The 24,905-nt window shown below is 41.3% G+C and overlaps 1 protein-coding gene across 2 annotated transcripts in view; it reads left to right on the forward strand.

The window, feature by feature from the left end:
* Nucleotides 1-10,382: 10,382 nt before the first annotated feature.
* Nucleotides 10,383-24,905, forward strand: part of GFRA1 (GDNF family receptor alpha 1) — a 138,221-nt gene continuing 123,698 nt past the window's right edge. Inside the window, exons 1-3 of one of the 2 annotated variants that reach the window (XM_063405244.1) lie at nucleotides 10,383-10,948; nucleotides 12,039-12,323; nucleotides 13,506-13,589. In XM_063405244.1, coding sequence (XP_063261314.1) covers nucleotides 10,909-10,948; nucleotides 12,039-12,323; nucleotides 13,506-13,589 — 409 coding nt within the window. In that variant the 5' untranslated portion in view covers nucleotides 10,383-10,908. Of the gene's footprint in view, nucleotides 10,949-12,020; nucleotides 12,324-13,505; nucleotides 13,590-24,905 lie in introns of both variants that reach the window. The other variant, XM_063405242.1, reaches the window with a different exon arrangement.

The following is a 24,905-nucleotide window of genomic DNA, read 5'->3' on the forward strand; positions in this document are numbered from 1 at the left end:
ATGTAGGGGGCTTACAGCAATTAGGCTCCTAACTCACATGTCATAGTTAAATGGATACAATCAGATGGGGTGTAAATATACTGTATTTATAATATGTAGTTCTAAAGATTGCTTTTTATACAAATATGGATCCTCAAACTGTAGGCCACATAGGACACAATTGTATAAAAAATCCACTGAGTAATTCAGTGTGAATTATTGACATCCATATCTGTGCGTGTAGTGGTTGGGTTGACATCTTTCTTGCTACTAATAAAAACAAGATACTTGGTTTATCTCCATACTGCTTCTTGGATTCTGAATAGGTGTACTTTGAAATAGGGCAGTTTATTCTTCCAACCTCTACACTGGCATCAGTTCTGAGATGAGGTTTATCTCCTGCAATCTGGGAAGTTGAAGAGGGATTTTTTTGCCTTTTGTTTTTTTGCAGCAAGGTTACGAAATGAGAGTTTAATCTACTACTACTCAGTCTATCCCTCTCCTTATGTTTCTTGTCAAAGAAAATAGCAGATTCATAAGTCAGGTCAAATCAAGTCTATATCTGGTTTTTGTGTCTTGTTTTGAAAAATTACTTTTTAAGACAAATTATAAAAATCTCATAAAGGTATTATAAATATTACTATTATATATAAATCTTCACTGAAAGGTAAGTTATCTTTCAGTGAAGAGATGGCCTGAGACATCTGTAGAAAATTCATGTCTCTAAACCAGTCCTCCAAAATCCTCTTGTGCAATTTTCTGCGAATTAAGCAAATGCTTAGTTCTCTGCTAGTGATGCAAACAGCAAAATCACCAAGTCAGTTTTCCTTTACTCCTCACACTGTTGTCTCTGAGGAGTCCAGACTTACAAGCCATGGAACCTTGTAAGAAACTGTTGGCAATTGCCTGCAATACAGAATTTTCCAAATTCAAACCCCTCATAGACAGAGAATGGTTTCTCCCACTCTTCTCAGTCCCTTTTGGGTACCATCTGGAGCAGCAGTAAAATAAAGCTAAACTCCTTTCATTACCATCTTTGATACACAAATCCAGTTGAAATTAGCTTTTTTTTTTCCCCAATAAATTGTGTGATTAAATTTCAGCTGAAAACTGTTGTGAGTCATTGTTGTGGTTTAACCCCAGCCAGCACCACACAGCTGCTGCCTCCTCAGTCCTCTTGCCCCAGTGGGATGAGAGGATTGGAAAGGTAAAAGTAAGAAAAGTGTGGGTTGAGAAAAGAACAGTTTAATAAATAATATCAGAATAATAAATTGGAATGAAAAGGAAATTTTACCAAAAAGAGATAAATACCCCCTCCCCCCAAAAAACAAGCGATGCAAATGAAAAACAATTGCTTGCCACAGACAGAATGCTGCCCAGCCCGTTCCTGAGCAACAGTCCTGAGCCAGCTATCCCCCAAATTTATCTGCTGAGCATGATGAGCCATGGTATAGAATATCCCTGTGGTCAGCTGGGGTCAGCTATCCTGGCTGTGACCGCTCCCAGCTTCTTGTGCACTCCCAGCCTCCTCACTGATGGGGTAGAGAAAAAAAAGTCCTTGTATGGTGTAAGCACTGCTGAGCAACAACTAAACATCAGTGTGTTATAAATGTTATTCTCATCCTAAATCCCAACTCAGCTCTGTAACAGCTACTAACTCTACATGGCCAAAACCAGGCTAGCCATTTTAAGCTGTCTTGTTTTAAGTTTTGGTCAGAAACACAGGATTTTTGAAGGCAATTCCATTTTAAGCATTTTAGATACTATAATACTCCTCTCCTACATGCCCTAGGCTCTTCATTGTTCTTGTCTAAGTTATTGTCATCAAACACTTACTTTCCTTTTATTCCACAGGAAAACTGTGAACAAACATCAGTGCTTTCAAGCCTTAGTTTCCTGATATCAAAAAGGTCCTGCTGCTAAGCAGACAGTAGCCTGTGTTGGCAGGAAGTCACCTAGCTTTGTGTGATTTTACTTGTGTGCTGTACTGGTGTCCCAGATCACCTCAGATGGAGCAGCAGAGTGTTTGGTCACTCCCTTTCAAGGTCCCTGTTGGAAACCTGAGTAGGGCTGAATTTATAAGTCCACCCACAAGATGGAAAGCAAACTCTACTGTGTCTAACTCCAAGGAGTCAGTACAGTATTTCACTGCTCATCGTAATTATCAAAATACTGGGTTTCTCTGCACAAGTGTTGGGTTGAGACCTTGAAATATGGTAAGAATATGGTGATTTGGGTTGAGGAAGAGGGTTTTCCATGGGATAAAAGGAATTTTAAAAATTAATCTTTTTTTCACTTCTAGCAAAGATCTAAACCTCAATTTTAAATTAATATTGACTGGACAGTTAGTACATTTTCAGCTTTTCTTCAATACAGTGTCTCTGTGCTGAAGTGAGCTGTTTTAAATGTCTGTAAAAGTACTGCTTAATGCCTGCAAGCACTGTCAGAAATCAATTTTGAAATTTGTGCAATTTGTACTTTAGGGTTGGCATATCACTTTAATTCAGTCTGTTTACAATAGGTTTAAACTGGGTATGGACAAGTGTCACACAGCACATAAACGTGTTGAATAATATTCTTTTAAATTATAGAAAGAATATAATTTTTGTATTTGCAATATTAACTGGATCTTTATTGAAGCTCTGCAAAAAAGGGGCAAATTCAAAAATCACAGGAAACAGCAATTTTTTGGTGATGACATGGAACTTGCAGATAGTGACAACTATGACCTTAATTTTTCTTTTATATTTAAAATATTTTAAGAATTAGAAGAATTTAAGAAAATAAACAACCTCTGAATAGCTCCAGTCATAAAGATTATAGTATAATCAAATTCAGGAACCATGATATTAATCTCAATTGCTTTGGATTTTTGCAATTCTGTGAACATCATGGTCACATTTCATACTGGCAAGGTGCCATCACTGTACATGTTTAAACAAGTTTGCATTATTTTGTTATAAACAGTGTCCTATTGCATAATTAAACAAGTCAGAAACTTGGAGGGGTCACACTGTGAGTGTATAGGTAATTTGTTACAGCTTTAAATTTACTATAAAGTATTTACATTTTATCTTAACATTTTGTCTGCAAACAGTTTTCTATTCTTTCATAAATTAATAACTCAGAAATTCCTATGAAAATGAGTTCATCAGAAACTTACTTCTTTTCCTTACTTGGGGCTGAAGATTCCTAGTCTTTATAAAGTAAGTTATACAGCTCAGCTGCTCATGTCTACAGCCATTGCTGAGTTCAGAAGTGTGGCCTTTGGAAATGTTTCTCAGGGATGGCTTTGGTGTGGAGAAAATGCTAATTCCGCATCCATATCCCTCACAGAGGGACAGATGAGTGTGGAGTCCCTCACATGTGGTTACTTTTACTGCTGAGTTAGGGTACAATTTATTCTGGGATATTCAGAATACAGTTACATGTAAATGCAACTTAAAAAAATTTAAACTTTCAGGATCAAGTTTAAAAGTCTGCATTGTTGTTTTTCACATGAATTATGCCTGGCATTGAAACTGCAGGACAGATGCAGACATGCAAAAAAGCTTCTTTTACTGGAGTTACCAGCAGGTAACTCCATCCATCTAAAACAAGTGCTGTAGATTTAACTGTGCATCAGATGATTAAACCAGGGGAATTTCCTGGGCAGACAGAGCTGTGATGCCATGAATGCTCACAGAAAAGGGAAGAAGCTGCAAACACCATCCGCTGGCACTCGGGCTTTGAGAGTGGCCTGTCGTGTTCACTGCTTTGGCATGTGCACTGCTCCCTCAGAACTCTGCAGCAGTAGCAGAGGAGCCAAGTAATGGGATTAGGAGGTGTTTTAATAAAACAAACAGATATTCTATTTAATAGAATAGAAAGGCCTTGATTTTCAGCGCTGTTTCCCTCTGATAATCAATTGGATTAAAGGAGAGTTATCTCATCATAAGGTTCTTCCTAAACGATATTTTTAAAAAAAGAGCATGTGTTAATTATGGAGACGTTGCTGATTCAAGAAATATTGTCTTTTCATCCCTTACTTATTGAATAACTTTTATGACTAAATCTCTGCGTTCAAATTCTGATCTGTTTTTTCAGTTTTTCTGAAGTTTTTTGCAGCTATTCTTAAAATTGTGTAATCAAACCAACAAATACCTCTCCCCAACCACCCCAAATTAAAAAAAAATCCACCACAAGCCAAAAAGAAAAAACAACAAAAAACCCATCAACTTATAAAAACACACAATTCCTCCTTAAATCCCAACAAGGCACAACCCCCCCCCCCACCATCCCCACAAAAAAAACCCACAAAACAAACAATAACCCCCCCAATATTGCTGCACCTGTACTAGAGATACTGTGACATGCAGCTGATTACAAGTATCTGAGAATAGTCAGTTTTGGTTTCTCAGTAAAATTCTCAAGGCATTCACAACACTATTTCCTCCACTTCCATTTCCCTGTGATATCCTTTCACCTCCAATATAAATATCTTGTGACTTTTTGTCCCCAAAATTTCTTACCTCAGAGGAAGACTGATGAAACAGAGATTGCAGAAATTAACACTGACAGAGTCACTAACCTTCTGAGAAACTTCCAATAAAATTACAGTTTTGGTGATACTATCAGGAGAAAATTTTATTTCACTCGTCAGGGCTATTCTAGCAAATGTACAGAAAATACGGCTTTGAAAATCCAAGATGATAATTTTGCCTTTGGTCACTAAATTCTAAAATGACTTTAACCTCCATACATCTTTTTTGACTTCCCTACACAGGGCAGGTGTCAGGGCAGATTTGGTCTCACAATTTAGAAGAAGATATGTACAGAAAGTGAAAGCAAAATGTTCCTCTCTGATTTAACATGCTTTGCTCTGTAAGTGTGTGTGTATCTGGTGTAGCATGAACAGGGAAAGCTGAATATATTTACACACCACTCTATACACAGAATTTTCATCATTTTCAATTAAAAATGGGAGGGAAATGAATCTATGTGTAAGTGAAGCAGTATGCAAATACAAGATACCAACATTCTTATTTTAACACGGATTTTCTCAGATCAAGAATCTGATTTCAGGGGTTTGGAATGTTCGTGCAGTTATGTTTTTAAAGCAGTGTGGATGCTCTATTCTTACAGCAACAGACAATTAGAATAAGTAATTTCTAGCTCTACTTTTTCTGCAAAAAAGATGAGGTTCATTAATGTAAATATATTTTATGTAGTGTAAGGTAGAGTTTCCTGCCTTGTGGTTCAGGATCGAATGGAATACACAAGACCAATCACTGACATTTTAAAGATAAAAGGAAGGTTTCAAGTTACCAAACCAAACTGGCCTTGGTAGAATCACATTGGTTGTTAATGCCCGAGATGTTAAAGGTTGATGCTGCTGGTGTATTTCACAGAAACACAGAATATTCTGAGTTGGAAGGGACTCAGATCGTTGAGTCAGCTCCTAAATGAGTCCATGTAGAGATCAAACCCACAACCCTGGCCTGATCTGGTCAGTACCAATGATGCTGTTGCAGTATCTGAATTGTATTGCTCTAGATTCCCTGGGCACCTGAATTATTGCTGCTTAATAGATGATATTTCATTTTTTGGTCATCCTTTATACTTTTACTTAACTGCGCCACATGGAGTCTCTGTGCTGCTGGATGCTCATGCGCCACGGAATTCTGCGCCTCCTTTTCTGTGGAGGCAGGAATCGCTTCCCACGTCAGCCTGCGCTGTCCGTACCTGCGCTAGAGGGCGGTGTTAGCCCATTTTTAAAGCAAAAAGCTCTAAATCCAGGGATCCAGGGACTGGCCTCTCCTAACAACCCTTTTCTTACCAGTTTGGGCAAAAAACAGTCTATGCCTTTACAGTGCTACTTAAAGTTAAACGGAATCATTTCTATAAGGTACAGACCTTCACAAGTAGCTGCAGTTTCATCAGCATTTTCATGTTTTTAGGGGTAACCAGTATGTTGTGTTTCCTAACTACAAACTCTGACTTGCACTGTACTCTTTGGCTATTTCTGTATCTATTCTAATGAGATTTGTAGCTTTTTTTTTTTTTTTTTTTTTTTTTTTTTTTTTTTTTTTTTTTTTTTTTTTTCCCCTCCTGCCAGATGGCTTGATAATATATCAGCACAACTCCTGGTGAAGACAGGGAGACAAGAGTTTAGGAAAAACTTCCTGGCCAAGAAGAGCTGTGGGAATTCACCACCATATCTGATGACAGCACATGGAGAGGGGATGGGCGTGGCAGACGTGAAACGGTGACTTTCTTTTCTTATACTTCTGCATAAGTTAAATCACTTGGTAATCTGGATTGCACCTCCACGTTTTTTATTTGATTGCTGTGTGAGTGCTCATTGCTTACTCTGCTTTTGTTTTATGTTTTTTCTGATACTTACTGAAAGCTCTAAACCCAAATAAATGACAGGTTCAGTAAAAAACTCAATCTTGCTTTTGTGCTGCAAAAGCCCATTCAAGGCTTCATAAGCCCCTCAAAATTGATTTTTGGAGCGCTGTTATTTAATCTGCCCTTTACAAAACTTTAATGCCTTGAGCAAATCCTTCTTGCCTTATTCCCACCAAAAGGCACTTTGACTTCATGGTAAGCAGATAAATGTAAGACAAAAAATGCAGCTCAGACTGTTCCCCCAGTCCCTAGTAATTCTCTAACTTCTCTATTCTCCCTTTCTCATTATTGAAGAAAGCCTCCTGTGTAAACATTACTTTTTGTGCTCCCATAGTACACAGAGTTTTTCCCATCACTTGCTTGCTCTCCCCCACCTGCTAGATCTGACTCATTAGTTTAGCTTTAGCTTTGCTTCACCTCTTCACTCCCCTAAGAATTATGTTTAAAGTTCATGGCACTGTTCTTATTCTCAGCATACTTTCTCTCCACATACCTAGTGGCACTGCGGATAATACTGTGTAATGTTCCCTGGGCTCAGTGGCTCCAACTTTAAGATTTTCTTGCAGGGCTCAGTCTTTAAAAGGAGGTCTGTAGCAGAGATGGCAGAGGGAATCTGCAGGCCAACCCTGGGCCTTGCAATGGATTAATTCAGCCTCCTTGTCAGCTCAGGGGTACATTGTCATCTGAGCCGCTGCCAGCCACACCAACCCACAGCAGAGCTCCGACACCACAGCCTCTGCAAGTGGAACTGGCTGCAAAACAACATCCACTGCCTCTGAGGGAGGCATCTGTGCACCTGACACCTCCTAAGGGTTTGCTGTCACTAGCTTACCTGCAGAGGAGGAGGCAGAAGGACGCCAGCAGGGCTGAATGCAGCAAAGTTCTGATTTTGCTGGCTGTGTATGCCTGGCCTCAAGGAGCAGATGGCCTGGACAGATACAGGCGGCTGTCGCTTGGTGCTCTTGCTGCATTCAGAGCATTTGGGCCCGGGCTGCAAGGTGACAGGAAGCTTAAAACTGCTCAGTGTTACCTTCACCTCCCTGGAAAAAGAAAGGGTTTGAAGCACTAATTCTACTGAAGTTTTAGTGTCAAATAACCACAGTGTGCACATTACTTTGTCTTTTCTTTGTGAAAAGTTTCCAATGACAGAAAACCAGCTATTGTATAACAGCTTCCAACTACACAGAAACCAGTAACTACAACTACCTAAAGACTGAAGCACTGGCAGTAAATGCTGGCAGCAAGTAACCTGAAGTAGTTGGTTTTGCCTTTGACATTATGTATACTGTAATGGCCTTTAAACAATAATCCAGTGGTGATTGTGTTGTCACCTTTCCTATAATGAAGTGTTTGTCCTTAACCAGCTGCACCTTACATATGTTATATTAATTGTTCTGCAACTTTTTTATAAAACTTGACCAACAGAATATTTTTAAAAGCTTGAATATCTTTAAAATATTTGCATTAAGTACTTCTTTGTGGCTTATTATTTAATTTTTCTTTTATCTGAAGAGGCTCTTGAGTTGAGTGATTGACAGATACAGATTGTAAGGCAGACCTTGGTTGGACTAAAATTAACAGCAAAACATTCAATGACTTAGTTTTGCCCCAGGGCAAGCAAAAGGCAGTTGGAAAACACTGCAAAGACCCAAAGGATTATGACCCCAGCAACAGAGTGGCTTATGGGGTTTTGTCTGCAACAGAAATTTCTAAATAGTTCTATCTATGAAAGAGAAAAAGAAAAAAACAAGGCAATTTCTGCTATGGAAAAATGTCTTTGTGGTTTGTGAGGAGCTGTCCCCCACCTACTCTCCTGGTAAACAGCTGGATATTCTGAGCAGCTGTATGTAGCATGTACTTTCTTCTTGGATCTTAACTTTCAAACATGGTTGCATTTTAAACTTTTTTTTTAATTATTAAAACATTTTAACCTTTTTTCACTTTGGGTGGTAGTTTTCCAGAGATGAGTCAAAACATTGGCAAGAGGAGTGTTTAGATAGTATTCAGAATTTTTGGAGCCATGTTTTCCAGCTGTTTTGTTATTTCTGAACTCTCAGCAACATTTTATTCAACTTTTAACACTTAAAATGCAATTTCAGTTTACTGTAACACTAAACACCCCACAAAAGCTGTGTTTCATAACAGCAAAAGTAGCTATTAATGCAAAGATTTACCATGTCTAGCTTTTTATAGGCTAAGTAACTTGTGTGTATGTATGTGTATATGTATGTGTCCATGTAGGTATTCAGGACATTAATGCATGGCTGCTTTTGTAAAAAGTGGCCTGGATTTCAGGCTGATTTTCAGTTGCTATCCTCTGCTGTGAATGTTGTAGCTATTCTTGACTTAGGTTTCTAAATGACAGGAGAATTATGCTACCTTTGTGTTAGATGCACAGATAACTTCTATACAGAGCTTATCGTGTGCCATAATGATGTCAAAATTACCAGTGAAGAAGAAATCATCTCCCTGTATTATCCAGCTCAATTTCTATTGAAGTGTTTGCAAGACCAACTTGTTTCATTAAATACCAGCTATTTGAAAAGCTGAAGCTGTCTTGAATCGTCAATGCTATCACCAACTTAGCACCTTCTAATTATCCTGAAATACTCCAGAAATCTGGTCATTGTCTTTGTTCCTCCAATTACATCCTTATACGTGCAGCAGATAATAGACTTTGTGACCATATAACAGTATGTGTCTCTTCACATTAAACAACCAAACCACAAAACTTGAGACTTAATCAGTTGCAACGTGATACCACTATTGCAATTTCACTGAGAGAACCGGTAATCCACACAGGTTTTTTCGGGTTCTGTTGGATTTTGTTTGTTTTGGGGTTTTTTGGTGGGGCCTGGGTTTTGAGGGTTTTTTTGGTAGAAATGCAAATCCATCTGTTTAGAAAAAGTGGCAAGAGAGGTGAAAAAAACTCCCAACCTCAAAGCAAGCAAAAATAAGCCCTTTCCATTTGGGTTCTATGAATGTTGTACAGTCTGTATATCCTGGCATATGCTAAGCTTTTAAATAAGTGTTTTGAAGTACCTTACAACAGTTTAGCTCCATCTGCCATCCAGTTTTTGCTATAAAAGTGGCCAGCCTGATCATCTCCCATCTCATGAGGCAACTCAAATTCCTGTAAGCAAAATTTATTTTAAGGAAAAGCAAATTCCTTGAGTCAAATGGGCCAAATAGCTTGTTGACAAAACTACCAAGGAACATATATGCTGACTTCTTTTAAAAATAGAAAAAAATAAACCTAAACCAACACATTTGGATGCAGCCAGAACATAACACCTGAATCAAATTTCCCACATATGAAAAAAAAGGAAATCTGGAAGCTGACGCTATTTTAGGCTAATTGCATTTTGTTGGGTTTCGGGGGAGCGGTGCATAGTAGCAACTGTGGGAAAACCACTAAATAGTTCTCTGTTTGAACCATCTGTCACGAATATGGGACATATGTTCGCTTTGTTTATTCGGGAGCCAAGTAGAAGCCGATACACCGCGCTCGGCCCCGGCCGAGGCCCGCACCGGCACTGCAGGGATGCGGGGCCGGACGGGCGCTGCTCCCGGGGCCGCTGCGGGACGCTCCGGGCTTCCCCCGCGGGCGGCGGGGCCGGCAGGGGGAGGCCGCGGCCGCCGAGCCCCGCGGAGGGAGGGAGGGAGAGCGGGCAGCGAGCGGGGCATCCCCGCGGGGCCGCCGCCTCTCCCCGGCTCGCCCGGTGCCGGCGGCGCCCGCTCGGACCCGCTCCCGCCGGGGCCGCTCTGGGGGCGGCGGGGGCTCGGCTGCGCTCGGCGGAACCGGAGCGGGGCGCCTCCCGCCCGTCCCAGTTTTCCCTGGCAAACTTTGGCTGCCGGCGGCGCCGCACGCGCGGCCAGCCCCGCTCCGCCCCGGCGGCGAGCGCTCCGGGCCCCCGCACCGCCCCGGCCCCGCACCGCCCCGGCCCCGGCCCCGGCCCCGGCGCGGCAATAAAGTTGCGGTCGGGGGCTGGAAGAGGCGAATTGCCCCGGGGGTCTCGGGAAGCCGCGGCTCGGCGCTGTCAGCGGCTGGCCCCGGCTGAGGGCCGGGGGCGGGCGGGCGCTGCGGGGCTCTGTGTGCGCCCCCCTCCCGCCCCCTGTGCGCTCTCGGTCCCTCCCTGGGAACAGGCGCTGCCCACCCAAGGAGGCGACCGGCGCTCCTGCCCCGCTGCCGCTCGCTGCTCACACATCACAGACACACACACACACACACAGAGCCGTGCGTGCGCCTCGCTCCCGCACTGGAGTCGCTGCTTGTGCCTGCAGGTTGCTCAGACCTGAAATCTAAGGGAAAAGCTCAGCGTTTGCGTCGCTGCGCCTGCCGCCCGTGGTGGGAGCGGTGAAGAGGAGAGGGGGCTGCGTGGTTTTTTTGCTTGGTGGCTTTTTTTTTCTCCCCCTTTAATTCAATGGATGTGAACTTGGAGCCTTTAGACCTCGGCGGTATTGGAATATCTACATGCTGATCATCTTTGTTGTGGCACATCAAGTCGTTTGGGGAAACCATCCGAAGACAGCAAGATGTTTCTCGTTCTCTTGTACTTCGCTTTGCCCTTAGTGGGTAAGTTGCTGGTGCCTGATTTCGGTCTGCACATCGCTTCATAAAGCAAAGCATAGGGTTTATGGGACAGGGAGCCTGATGCTTGTCAGTCTATTGTTTAGGCAGAACAGTGAAGTTTCCAGTAGTTTTTATGGCTCTGCCTCACATCAGTTAGCCCGGTCTATGTTTAAAGCTCTGTGAGGTTACAGACTTCGGTACTTGCCTGTCTAGCCTCTTGTTAAATTGGGTTCTCGCAAGTTACGGGGAAACTTTTCATTTAAATAAAATAAGGCTGCCTGGGGAAGGTGGGGGATGACAGGACCAGCTGAAGGATTACATCTTCACCTGGACCTGGCAGCGTGCCCGACTGGTAGTGGTTTGCAGCCCAAACTGGTTTCCTTTCCACGGGAGAGGTTTGCGTTTCCATCCGCATGTGTCTGAGGGAGCATGACGGGGGCACGATGGAGAGGAGAGAGTTAATGCAATTTGCTTTGTTCTCCTGCAAAAGCATCATACGTGGAGAGAAGTGGGGAGGGGGAGAACTAACAAATTCTGCCTTTATACATACAGAATAAGCAAAAATGCGTACAGCTTTAAAAAGTGACTGACGCAAAGACAGGCTAATATCAATCAGTGAGGATACTTATCTCTCTGAGCGGGTTGTTCCTGGATGTAAGTGAAATTACAGCAAAGCTCTTGTGGAAAGTGAGGCTGAATATTTAACCCCTCAGTTAAGCCCTGGAATGGAAAGCTGATTTGTTTCACCAAAGTGGATCTATGGAATAACAAATGCTTGTGTTGTCAGGCACATTAACCCCTCTGGGTTGCCTTTGTTTTTTGTGTTTCCTCATAAATCAGCCATCAGGGTTAAAAAACACTGTTTCCTTGGACTCCCCCGAAAGTGGATCTGAGCCCATGGAAAGCCTGTGTGCTTTTTCCCTAGGCGTAGCATGAAGCCAGGAGGTTTGCAAGGTGCTGCCCCCGGGGCTGGCTGCATGTGCAGCATGAGGAGGTGCCCGGTGCTTGCCCGGTGCTTCTCCGGAGCTGGGGTCGAAGCCGCCCTCCTCCCTTGGTTTGTGTCTCCTCTCCATAGATGTACTTTTGTCTGCAGAAGTGAGCGGGCTGCCTGGAGGGGACCGCCTGGACTGCGTGAGAGCCAGCGATCAGTGTCTGAAGGAGCAGAGCTGCAGTACTAAATTCAGGACACTGAGGCAGTGTGTAGCCGGCAAAGAGAGCAACTTCAGCCGGGCCACAGGCCTGGAGGCGAAGGACGAATGCAGGAGCGCCATGGAAGCTCTGAAGCAGAAATCCCTGTACAACTGCCGCTGCAAGAGGGGCATGAAGAAGGAGAAGAACTGCCTGCGCATTTACTGGAGCATGTACCAGAGCTTGCAGGGTACGTGGCGAAGCGCAGAGCCCCGTGCGGGGTGCGGGTGAGGCTCGGGCGGGCTCTGAGCCCGCGGCCCCGGCCGTGCCCGGCAGCTGCCGCCACAGCCCCGGCACAGCTGCGGCTCCGCTCCGGGGAAATACAGCCAGAGCTTCCCCCAGGGCACCCGGCTGACCTTCCCAGCCACAGCCAAAAGACAGCGGCACCAGCATGTGCGAGAGCCGCAAAAACAGTCATTCGGAGGCATTTTCCCGAAAATATCAAAACTCCTTAATTAGGACTCGCCTAACAAGACTACAGGACACTGGAGCTAGTTTCTTAGCCTTTTTGCTGAAAGTTTAATATAATATGAAAAGAAGATTGTTTTAAGTAAAAGTTTACTTTTTCCTTTCCTGTACTTACTAAAAGTATTCCCTGGGCATGCTGAGGCAGAAAAAACCCCAAAGTTTATGGTTCCTACAGCACGTAGATGTGCCAGTTAGAAGAGATACGACAGTGATTGACTCAGGATTGATCTGTTCATAATCATAAGGCTAATTTATCTTAGTCTGCTGAGAACAGTCAGGTCCTCATATGAGACACATCATTTTTAGTCCTGTTTTGCTGTGGCCCTGGAGCTGAAGGTGCCATCTCTCACTTCAGTGTGCTCCCCATTTTTTTTTAAAGTTGCTCCTGCAGAAAGAGAAATAATCCCTTTCTGTTCATTTAGCCGTATGTTTTAACGTACATAATTTTTTTGCCAGCTGTAATAAGGGACATTCTCTGCGTCATTAAAAGTTTCTCTTCCAACAGCATCTTGGTAGGAGTGTTTCATACCAAAGATGCTGGGTTTTGGCTGTGAGCTGAGCTTCTCTAAAAAAGAGCTCTGCTTGTTATGGTGAATGAAGAGGAGCATCCTCGCCACAGCTTCTCTCCTGCTGGCATGAGATGGGACAGCCCCTGTGATGTCACAGGCTGTCTCTGCAAATTATGACCTTACCCAAGGAGGAAGGAGATGAGATCTAGTGCCAGGGATAAACAATTAGCTTCTTTCAGGTGTTTTCATAGGTCATTCTTTAAGAAGTAGCCATATAAACTTTTTAAAGGGATTAAAGGGGAGTGCATTTCACTGTTATGGAGTGAAAGTAAACAAAATAAATCTTATCCTGAATTCTTGTGTAAGAAAAATATCCAAATATTTTTCGTCCTTAGGAAATGACTTGCTCGAAGATTCCCCCTATGAGCCAGTTAACAGCAGACTATCAGACATATTCAGGCTAGCACCAATTGTATCAGGTAAGCACACTTCAAATTCTTTAACTGACACATCATTTGGTAATTGAATTATGGATCTTTCAAGCAGTACTCATAAATAAAAAGAAATTATAATGGCTTCCTGGATTTTGGAAGCTCATGATACAGTTGCACAAAAGAAAAGACTAATTGGTTTTGAAGTGAAAGAATGCTTGGCAGGATGGCAATTTGTATTCTTTTTGAGTCATTCTTGACAATAAATGCTAAATTTTCCTGTAGGTGGCAATCTGATTCCCTGCGTTCCCAATTTACAAATCAGTTCCTTTTTGGGAATTTGGTCAGTGCAAGTTACCTCCTATTGACATTACAGAAGATCAGAAGATTCCTCTTTCAAATGTTTGCATAAGGGAATGCTTTATAGTTTCATACAGTTTTTTAAAGAAAGAACATTCAGAAGTAAAGCTTGTCTTCTTTTCTAGAACTGCTGCCTTTTTAAAGAGCCTATTCACAACTTCCTCTTTTTTCTGTCTTTTTTTCTTGTTGCTATGTGGCTGCCTTTCAGAACTTTCTTGTGTATTTTGAATATGTTGCATGGGTATTAAGCAATGATGTTGGTTCTTTATCAGCCTAAGCCTGACTCATTTGGGGTCATTTATTGAAAGCGTGGTTTTTGGGGGGCGTTTTTGGGGGCATGGGTTACAAATCGGAATTTAATTTCTTCTTAGGAGCTTCAGAAAGTCTTTTTTGAGGATGCAGTCTGTACTCTGGATTTTTATTTGTTTAGCTTCATAAAACAAATCGAATGTGCACAGTGCAGTGTGTAAGTTGGACAGTGCTGAAGCTCTACTTAACTGACATGCTATGGATAAGCATTAGGAGATGCCTCTTTAAAAGAAAGGAAAAAAAGACCAGAGAGAGTGGCTTGACCAATTTTTAGATGTACTTAGACTTTTTAGGACTCAAAGTCCCATTAAAAGCCAGGGGGACTTAGTCTGTTAAGTATTTAATGGTACAGATTTTCAAAGGTATATAGACACATAAAATGTAGATAACTGCCCATTGGGATTTTCAGAAAGGACTAAGTGATTTAAACAGGCGTTAGATGCCCAGGCAGTCTTGAAAATTTTAAGTGCTTAATGCATCTTTAGGTATCTTAATGCTTTTGAAAATCGTCCTTTTAGTCACTTTTCAATATGTGACTTCAGAGCCTTACCCCATACATCTTTTGAGAGCATTGTCCTACTTGGTGAGCAAGCCTGTTGGAGAAATAGTAGAGAGCAAAGATAAATCTCTGAAGAATCTTTATTTCTTTTATTTTTTATTGGGTAAATCTCCAACTTAATATAAAACCAAGACAAAATCAGTACAGAGGAGTTACAGGCTGTTATCTTGAAGTTTATGATCAACCTGCCTGGGGCCAAATTCTAACCTACCTCAGCAGTTTGTGATCACTGGAGGAATACCCTATCTGCATTCTGCCTTTCTGTTGGTTTTTTTTTAAGATTACCCATTTACTTGCATATAATAATTACCTTAAAATGTAATTTTCATGCATCTATTTAGTGCAACAATGAAGTAAGACATAGCTGCCAACAGGTGATGTCCATCCTACCACAGTTAGGGCTCATCCCATGTTATCAGTGCAACCCAAATTGCTGCTCCCTTGGTCAAAAATTTCAGGTTTACAAGAATGGGAGGCCTAGAATTCATAGTGAGCAACAAACAGAAGTTGTCATCCCGTGGAAAACCAGCAGCATTTGAAAGTATTGTCAGTTGAAAGAAAAAGATTAGCAAAAACATTTTTCTTATTGTCATGGTTAATATTGCATATTATATTCTTTAAAGCTCCTCAGTCTTACAGGTTTTTGCAGAGCTCTGCCAATGTAGCTGAACTTGGTAAAATTTGATTAAAACAAACAAAACAATCCCTGTACAAGTAGTGTTGGCAGGGTTTTCATAACTGGTCTGCTAATGTGGACGTTGTGGTTATAGATGTTGCTGCAGCGTTCACTCCCATTAAAGTTAGTTGTGTGTAATTAAAAGCAGCAATTAACCCTTTCATATCACAAAGCCCATTCTGTGTGACTTGGTATGTATCAAGTGTAATGCTTTTGCCACCTGCTGTATTTATTTTTGTGCTAGTATAACAGTATAAGATAAATAACAGTAGTTTTCTTCTGTGGTGTGTAAAAGGGGAGATCACTGGCTGAGATGGCTGTTCTGTGTCAGATAAGTCTTTTGTAGTGTACATAAACCTGACTAATGAGGGAGAGTTTTTAAAACCAGTTAAAGCTGATGTAATTCTGTTCTGATAGATGTTCAAAATTGCTTCCCCTATGGAGACAGGATGCCACATCCTCTTTAATTCAAGCATTGATATGTTGATTTAGAACAAAAATCAGGAATATATGGCTAAAGCTGTTACTAAGTTTGAATCTTCCAGTGGAAAGACTGGGCAGTCTTGCTTTTTGGTTTGGGTATATCTAGGTTTGAAATTTTTTTTATAGCTTCTTTGTCAGATGTGGTGCTTCTGCCTAAAGGGTGCGAATTTCTTCCTGTTAAGCAGCTCTTCAAATTGCTGAGGACTCATGTGTTTGTTTTAGAGGGGTAACAGATTTGGGTTAGTTACTGTGATGTAAAGATTTTGCTTAAACAGACATTTTTGCATGAACCTTTACAACTTTTGAGAGGTGAAAACATACAAGGCCATTGACTTCTGTCACAACTACAGTAAATGCAAAATCTGTTGATTGGATTTCAGAAGTGAGTTTCACACTACATTAAGGAAAGATGCTTGAATTAGTGACTTCTTAAAGCTGTCTGTGGATTTTTACTAGCTGGAGAACGGTTTGCCTCTTAAATTTGAATTGAGCTTTGCAGTTGACATTGCAGCTGAAAGATATGTTATTATTTTGGTGTGAGCTGCTACAGTATAGTGGTCATCTTGGGCACCTTGTAAGAAAATATCCTGCATAAAAAAATGTAGCTCCACATACCGGTAGAAATACTTAACAAAATAATGTTTCTGAAATGTCTCATTCATGTCAACAGAAAAGGGAGAGTCACTACACTGAATAAAATGCCTTAAGCCATGTCTGTGAAATGGTGTAAATGGAATACTCAGTGTTAAAAAGAGTTGGCTCTTTAGACCAATGCATTTAGGCTGACAAAATACTCTCCTCCCATGGATTCACTTCCAAGTTGCCTAGTTGTTCATAGGCTTATTATCTTACTGTTCAGCTTTGTGAATCTTCTTTCTTTTACATCCATTATGTTCAGAAATAATCTTAAAAAGAAAAGGCTACATAAATCAGAACATTTGTTAAAACAGAGGGTTGGCTGTTAATCTGTGGAGAATGGGCTGGTTACATGTGCTAGTTAGGCCTTGTTTCTGGCTGCTAAAGCACAGGAGTAGTAGAAATTAATTATTTTGCCAGTATTTCTTGTTACGGTAGTATTAAACTATTTTTGCAAAGTGCCTTTTGCATCATTAACAAATCAGAGAAAGAAAATGGCCCATATGATTGTATGTCAGAGGGACTGTTCCCTGATTCTGCTCTTCTCATGAGAGGCTGCCTGATCTAAAAACTCCGGGAATCTTTTGTTGTAGAAGGTATATGGAAGCTTTAGTTGGAAAAGGGTTTATTTTATATTTATTATAGTAAACTTCTAAATTAAAACCAAGAATTCAGTAGACAGCACAGAATGTTGAGCATCTTACTGAAGTGTGTCATTCAATGTTAGAACACAGCACATGAAGTTACCAGGTTTGGTTTGCCCACTGTATAAGCTGTAAGTGCAAACAGAAACAGTTAGGGTGAGTAAGGTGGCTTTTTATTGTATGTAAAAAGCTGAGATTAAAATTTGGCAGTGCTGGGATCTCAGGAGTGAGTGTGTGTGTGCTGGTGGCTTTTACACTCTTTCTGTAGGACATACGAGGATGGCTCTGGGTCTCCCTCTAGGATCTCTCCCTTGCTCAGAAGGAGAGCAAGTTGATCAATATTTGTCCTAACTTCCTTTGAGTTTTTCAAAGTCTTGTAGGCATCTTGTATAATTTCTTCACGAATCACTAAGTTGGTTGTGGAGGAAGAATAAATCCAGTGTGCAAAACACTTAATTGAGGATGGGACAGACTTTTATAAGGGAGTAATTCCCTCTCCCCAGCATAAAACCTGCCCTGAGTATTGATGGCATCTGTTTGCCCCCTGCCCATTATATTTTTGTTAGGGTAGGGTAGAGACATCACTGAGAATGAACTGCTGGTGTTTCCTTGGAAAAGTTGCCATGAGCAAAGGCGGGGGAGGGAGCTTGAGGCTTTTCAGTCCAAATTCCCAGGATTCAGAGAAGCAGAGCTTCCCTGTGTGCTTCTCCTCGTACCTTCTCTTCCTAATATTCTGTAGAATTAGGAAGCTGTGTCATAGTGAATTAACTTTCCCAAAATTTTCATTACCCCTAAAATTCCTTTAATCAAGAATGAAGTGTTTCCTTATTCATTTTTGTAATTCTTGATCTGATGCAAGAGCTGTGTTCGGGATAACAAGTCCCTGACACTTTAATTATTATTTACTTCTTTTTTTTCCCACCTGGTAAATGACGTTTCTTTTGTAGAATCCATGTATGGGCTTTTTTAGACTGTTTAACAAAAAGGTAAGTTAGAATCTCTCTCCTAGGCAAGGGATTCACTGCTTTATCCTCTTGGGGTTTGTGGCATATGAATTAGTGGCCTCTGCCATGAATTAATACTCTATGACATCTCCAATTCCTATTGCCTGAGGCCTCTAATCCTGTTTCTGTTCCTAAATCTGCATGTATTTCAAATGCCACTTATTTTTCTAATTTAACACTATGTCTTCTTATGAAATTTCTGAGATTATTTGAGATGCCACTTTTTTACAAAGGCAGATTTAAAATATTTTTAATTTAAAAAAAGATATTTAAAATGTTGGTTTCTGTTGACTCTCTGCAATGATTTTATTAGCTTTTCCCCCCTATATCATTGCTGCTTGGTTAAAAAAGTCAAGATACTTCATGTTAGTTACCTTGGACTTTCACTCGAGTTCATAAACAATAAACCAGATCTTATTAGGTTAATAGGAGTCTTCCAATCTGAGTCTGTTCCCACTGAAGTAAGCACAATATATCAAAATCATCTTATTTCATTATAATGTATTCTGTTTCCTGTTGTAATTTTTTTTTCTTTTATTTGGCTTAGTTCTGTTTTTCTGATGTGAGGTTGAGCCTTTTGATAACAGAAAAGTAAAAACTTTTTGTATTGGCCTATATTAGATTGTCACATACACAACTGTATTTTTCTTTTTAAGGTAATACATTCAAATAATAGCCTTTGAACCAATATTTAGTACTGGTTTTACACAAATCCAGGCTAACTCTATCTCTCCCCAGTGAGAATTCATGTCCTATTACACGAAGACAAACAAACAGACAAACCAGGCACCTACTTTAGCTAAATGAAAACAGTTTGACAAAAATAAATCCAAGCATGTACGATGTTTGTGTTCTTTGACATTTCTGAGTGCAGATTTTCTTTGCAGAGACAACTAGGCTGGGTTCCAGGCAGATAACAAGTTATCGAGGGTGCATAGATACCAGTTCCTGATTTCCACTTCTGCATTTTTATAATCAGATTGGACTTCACACAAAAGAAAATCACTTTGGTTGACTGTTGGCTTGCAGGAGCTCTTTGAATATCCTGTTTTCTTCATTTCTTGAAGCTGGATCTGATTATGAGAGGGGAATTAAGTACCTTGCTGAAGTAACTGATTGACTGGCCTATAAAGGCAGTGCCTACGCACTTTACCTTCAGCAGGCCTTGAAAATAGGAATATGTAAATACTCTCTGTTCAGTCCATGTTGCTTTCCTTACTAAGATTACTGGAACATTTCTGCTAATTTCTTTGAAGAGCTGTAAAACAGAAGATGGGGTCTTTGTTCCTCAAGTATTTAAAAAGCACAGCTTTGTGCAAATGCAGTATTTCTGCTTGTCCTGGTAGTCTTGACAGGCTTTGTTGACCTGTTTCAACATGGGACACAAGATGAGATCCATTCCATGGAAGGAGGAAGCACCTGTTGATGCAACACAAAGCATTTATGCATGAATACTCACCCTCTCCTTTAGTGCCAAGAGTAGTAAGAGAGAATAGTTAGGAGTCTTGAAGGAACTCAGTGATGGGCAGTATTTTCCTGAAGCCTCAAAGGGAAGTGTTGGGACACAGCTGGCTGAACAAGTATGACCAGGTACTTCGTTACCAAATACATTATAGGCAGTGAACCACATCTTTTCTAGAGTAACATCCTGGGAGAATGGAACTGCCATCCCTTAATCTGTGTCTTTGCAGGAAAGCCTCACTTATGGTGAGTCAGGTATTAAATGAACAAATGCATATACACAGTTTTGGGCAGCAAACTCTGTATTCTTGCTTCCCACTACAGGCCATCTTTGTGGTTTGCTTAAGTGGCACCTGAGTTTTCCCTGAAAGAGAAGCAAAGGGCAGAGGAACTGCCAGTGTTGGTGGGATTATGAGGAGAGATCAGGTCACTGAGGAGGGAAGCAGAATCAGGTTCTCTGTTGGGAGAGGTGGCACCGTTCCAGGGGTGCAGTGAGTAGGAACCGGGCTGCTGGGGACCTCAGACACACAGAACTGGCTGGGTCCCCTGTTTTGTCAGGTGTCTGCAGACTGCTGTGTCTCAGGGAGGAGTGGTGGGACACACTGAGCCTGCTGACGGAGCAGCTGGAGCCGTGGTGAGAGTGAGCAGAAGCTGCCTGGTTCATGTGGTGACCACACTGCTGTCCCTGGTTCAGTGATAAAAGTGCTGTGAGGCTGGCACAGGGCCCTGCGTTGAGTAGGCAGATTTCTGTGGCAGCCTTCCTTGCAGAGCTTCCAAAATGCCTCGTGTGGAAGCAGCTTTCCCTGGTGAAACCAAAAGAACAGCATCCTGCAGCTTTCTGTCTCCTGATGGCCCAGCAAGGTGCAGTTTATGGCAGGCGTTCGGCACGCTGGCTCTTTACACTTTAAGATATTTTTAAACTTCTTTTCTTCTTTTTTAATAACCCTATTTGTATTTGACTTTCAGGGATATCTTTGACAGTCTTGTAGAAGCCAGTGCTCTGTCAGGAGTTGACAGTACGTGAAAAACGAGATGAGTAAAATGATTGTGTGTGATGAAATAATGATTTCTGGATTGCAAGGCAGATATTTATGATAAGTATCTAACATTTCTTAAGATGCACATTATATTTTTTAAACCTTAGAAAGGAATGTGTTTACAGCTTTGATTTTTAGAAATGTGGCTGGTTTTGTTCATGAAATGTAATTCTGTAATTTATATTATTTTTGGTAGTATTTTTATATTCTTGCGTTTTCCATGGATGAAACTAATGCAGCAATAATGTCAGTATAGTTAGAGCATTACCACAAGTAAGTTATTTTTGGAACAGTTCTTTAGTTACCATGATGCTTTGACAATTTTTCTGAGTGTCAGGCTATTGTCCTGTACAATCTGCACTCAGCTTGAAATTTAACATGAGAGAGGCATGACACAAAGTGTAATGGCATAGAGATAGCTCTTGCTGCATAGAAATTTGCTGAAATGATAGGTATTAAAGAGACTTGAAGGTATCAAACAATTTGAGTAGAAACCCATAAATAAAGATGAATTTCTGCATTCAGTGGTTATGTGATTTTATCACTTTCTGATGTCCATGAAATGCATCTCCCCATTAATGTTTTGTCATGCAGCTGATGAGGTTCAAAAGTGTTAAAAACTTCCATGTCTTCCTTTTCAATTCTGCACCCTAAAGTCAGTGTTAAAGCTCAGTTCAGCACACCCAGAAATGGCTGTTCCCTTGTTCCTCCTCCGCTGGAAGCTGCACAAGGATTCTTCCTGCTCCCCAGTCCCACTGCTGGTGTTTTTTGGGTTTAGTCCTGGCAGTCAGGCTCATATTAAGCACTGCTGCTCCCCTGAGCCGAGAATCCCAGCTTATTCCTGCCTTGATGTACCTTTTCCATGTACTGCCTTCCCTTCTTTGATTGTGGATTTTCCCCTCCCTTTGTGTAACTCCCACACCAAATCCCCTCCAGCTGCAGGGTTCCAGGGGCTTCTTTCTCTGTTGGTGCAGCATGGAGTGGCTCTGCTTTCCACTCCTGCTGCTGCTCAGAAATCTGGCTGCACTTCTTCCCATTCCTTTTGTGACACTCTTGTCTCTGCTCTCCTGTCTGATGTCTTTGCTTTGCTCCCTGCTCTCTGTTCTTTGTTCCACCAATGCCTCCCTGTCCTCCCTCATCCAGGACTTCTGGTGAAGCAACACCTTCTGTGTTGCTGCAAACTTGTGTTAAACTCAGCTTTTCCCAGCATTCTCCAAATTGTTCCCTCACCCTCCCTGTAAAGAGTTTGAGTTGTGGTTTGTTTGATAAAAGGAATTGTTCCTGGATGATGGAGCTGACAAAGCCTGATTTCCTACCACAGTCCTCCATCCCCTGGATGCCCCTACCCCTCATGCAGAGTCCCTGTCTCCTGTCCCTGTGCAGTGCCCTCTCCACATGTTCCTTTGTCCTTTCCCTGGTCCGTAGCTCTGTCCCACATCTCTGCTCTGCAGAGTTACACCTGTCCTGGAGGACTGTGGTAGGAAATCCCCACTCCCTCCTGGAGTGGCTCAGAGCCAGAGGCACACCTGCCTTGTCAGGTCTGCTTGGGTCTAAAACTGAGGTTTTTCATAAGATTTGTAAGAACTTCCTATTCATTCCTCTGGCAGATTTGTTCAAGTATGTCCTATGGGCTAAGAAATCACTGGGAGCTGCAGGGTGTGGAGAAAATAGAGATTGATATTTAATTTACTTAGATTTCCTTGAAAAATTATGATTAAAAAAAGCAAATACAGTTCCTGTCATATCCCTGAGCTTTAGACTGTGACATATCTCATCTTATTCTGGTCTCACAGAACATCTAGTGTGCAAGTGATATAAATAAACATGCAGTGGACTTGAAACATCCAGGCAATTAAGTGCAGTTGATGGCTAGCAGTGTGTGAGATAATTGAGCATCTCAGGGTTCTCGAAATGGGAAATAACTCATCGTTTAGGTTAGCTGGCATGCAGATTATTTATTCAGATTTAGAAATGAAACAGGAAAGAAAGGAGCCATCCAAAAGCTGTTTGTATATAAACACATATATTGCATTTGACTATGTGGGTGATACCACATTGTGTTTACAAATGACACTGCACTGCGCAGAGTCATCTTCTTTTCCAGATGGAATATTTTTAGGATTAATGATTAAGTTTTGCTGATGTTTGTTGTCATAAGGCCATAAACAAAGTTAAGTAACTAGCATTTGATAATAGTTCCAAAGAATTCTTGCCTCTTGCAACTAGAGTGGAATGTATTCTCCACAGCAGTGGCTTTGCATTAATCAACACTTAAGCAGCAGATTAAAATGTCTGTATAAAAAAATAGGTTAGGCTTATATAATAACACAAGTCTGAGATATTAATAACAGTGAAGATGATTTTATTGAGCAGATTAGGTGCAATTAAATCTCAACTACAGAATATTTAAATACAATACCAGATCAAAACCCGGTCCCTGCAGCTTTACTTGCTTTCCTTCACACCTACAGGATCAGCACCTGACAGCAAAGTAAATTATAATTTTTTATTGTTGTTCATTTTCTATTGCCACGGGAATGTACGTCGTGTTATCCATTAGGCCCCAGACAGACATGTCTTTTCTCCACATACACAGTTCTGAAACAAGACATGATTGAAGACAGCGAGGTGTCGGCTGTATTTGAAATTCTATTAGAAATTGATGAATTTGCTTGTCAGATTCTGTAAAGGATTGCATGGGTAAGAACTGCCTATAGTGTTCTTGTAAAAAAAGTCGTGAAAATTACGGCTTTAGAATCAGCCCATGTAGACTGAGAAATGGTGTCAGTTCTTTCTCTTGTAATCTATTACTTAATTTTAGTCTCCTAAATGGTGAAATAGAGACACAAACTTGCAGTTGTTGATAACACTCATGACCTGATGAAGTAACCTGATTTGATCCTCTGTGAGGTCAAACTCTGTGTTTCTAAGCAAACATTCCCCAAGGCTGCTGATGTGTGAGATGTCTCTTCCCCTTGCCAAACATCCCACCTTTGCAACAGAAAATTAAAGAAGACTTGCAAAGAAATGCGGTGTGTTAGTGTATAAATCCGGTCTATAAATTGCTGTGAGAATTGTTGAACACAGGGTTTGGTGATGTGTTTGGGTGTTTCTTTTTAATTTTTGCACATTTAAAAAATACCTAGACAGCTCTTTTTGGGTTGAGTAGAAAGTACATTTATTAACTCTAGCTCTGTTTAATGTTTAGTGAGAAAGGCATACAGTGTTTTCAAACTTGGTAAACAAAGAACTATTTGAGTCTGACTTCGGGCTGCATTTAGTTTTTTAATAAGTTTCTGCTGTATAGCTAAAAATATCTTATCTGCATGCCCTTGACCTTTCTCTGAGAGCTGTGGGAAGATTCAAAAGCATAAATGAGAATAAATTTAGAATTACCCTGTTTGAAGAAAAACAGTACCACATGCCTTAGCTCTCTGCAGGCTGGAGTTGTCAGTCCTTCCTGGCCAGTCTGGCAGAGCAGAGCAGGGAACCCTGCTGCTGAGACAGGCTCGGGTAGCCATGGAAAAGGGAAAGTAATTCACCTTTATTCTCTGCTCAGTCCTTCCCCTCCTTGCAGGAGGTGCCAGCAAAGGTGCCAATTACAAACACGATTTCTGTAGCTCAGTTCCCTGTCCCTGAGCGTTTCCCTTTCTCCCCAGCTTGTTGTTTGTAGTTCCCCAAGCAGCTGTGGAAGTACTCCCAGTCATTACCCCCTTGGGCTGTGTTTGAGCTGCTGACTCAAAGGTGAGGTTGTCAATATATTAAAGACATCCTTAATGGCATAACCACAAACGCTGAATAACTGTGATGCTTGAGCTTTATGGGTTTTATTTATTTATTTATTAAAAAAGTGTTGGTATTTGGGTATCCCAGATGTCACAGGGATGTTTCTGGAAGCAGGTGGCTCGTTGTGACACCACTACAGGCAGCCACTCTGCACTGCTCTAACCTGCTTTAAATCACTCCCTCAGCAGGGCAGGGAATGGGTGCACTTGTGGAGCTGTCATTTTTAGGCTTAGGTGCTGCATTGCTGGGCAGTAATTACACAGTCTGATAGGAGCTTTCGTTTATGCTAATTGCAAGTAAGCTTATAAACCCCTCAGATTATTAAAAAGAGAGTTATCTCCTTCCTGTTGCATTAAGTCAAGGATTTAAATGTTGCAAACTTTTGGTCCTGCCTTAAAGAGGAAAATGT

Source organism: Prinia subflava, chromosome 9 (genome assembly GCF_021018805.1).
Source record: "Prinia subflava isolate CZ2003 ecotype Zambia chromosome 9, Cam_Psub_1.2, whole genome shotgun sequence".
NCBI classification, from domain to species: Eukaryota; Metazoa; Chordata; class Aves; order Passeriformes; family Cisticolidae; genus Prinia; species Prinia subflava.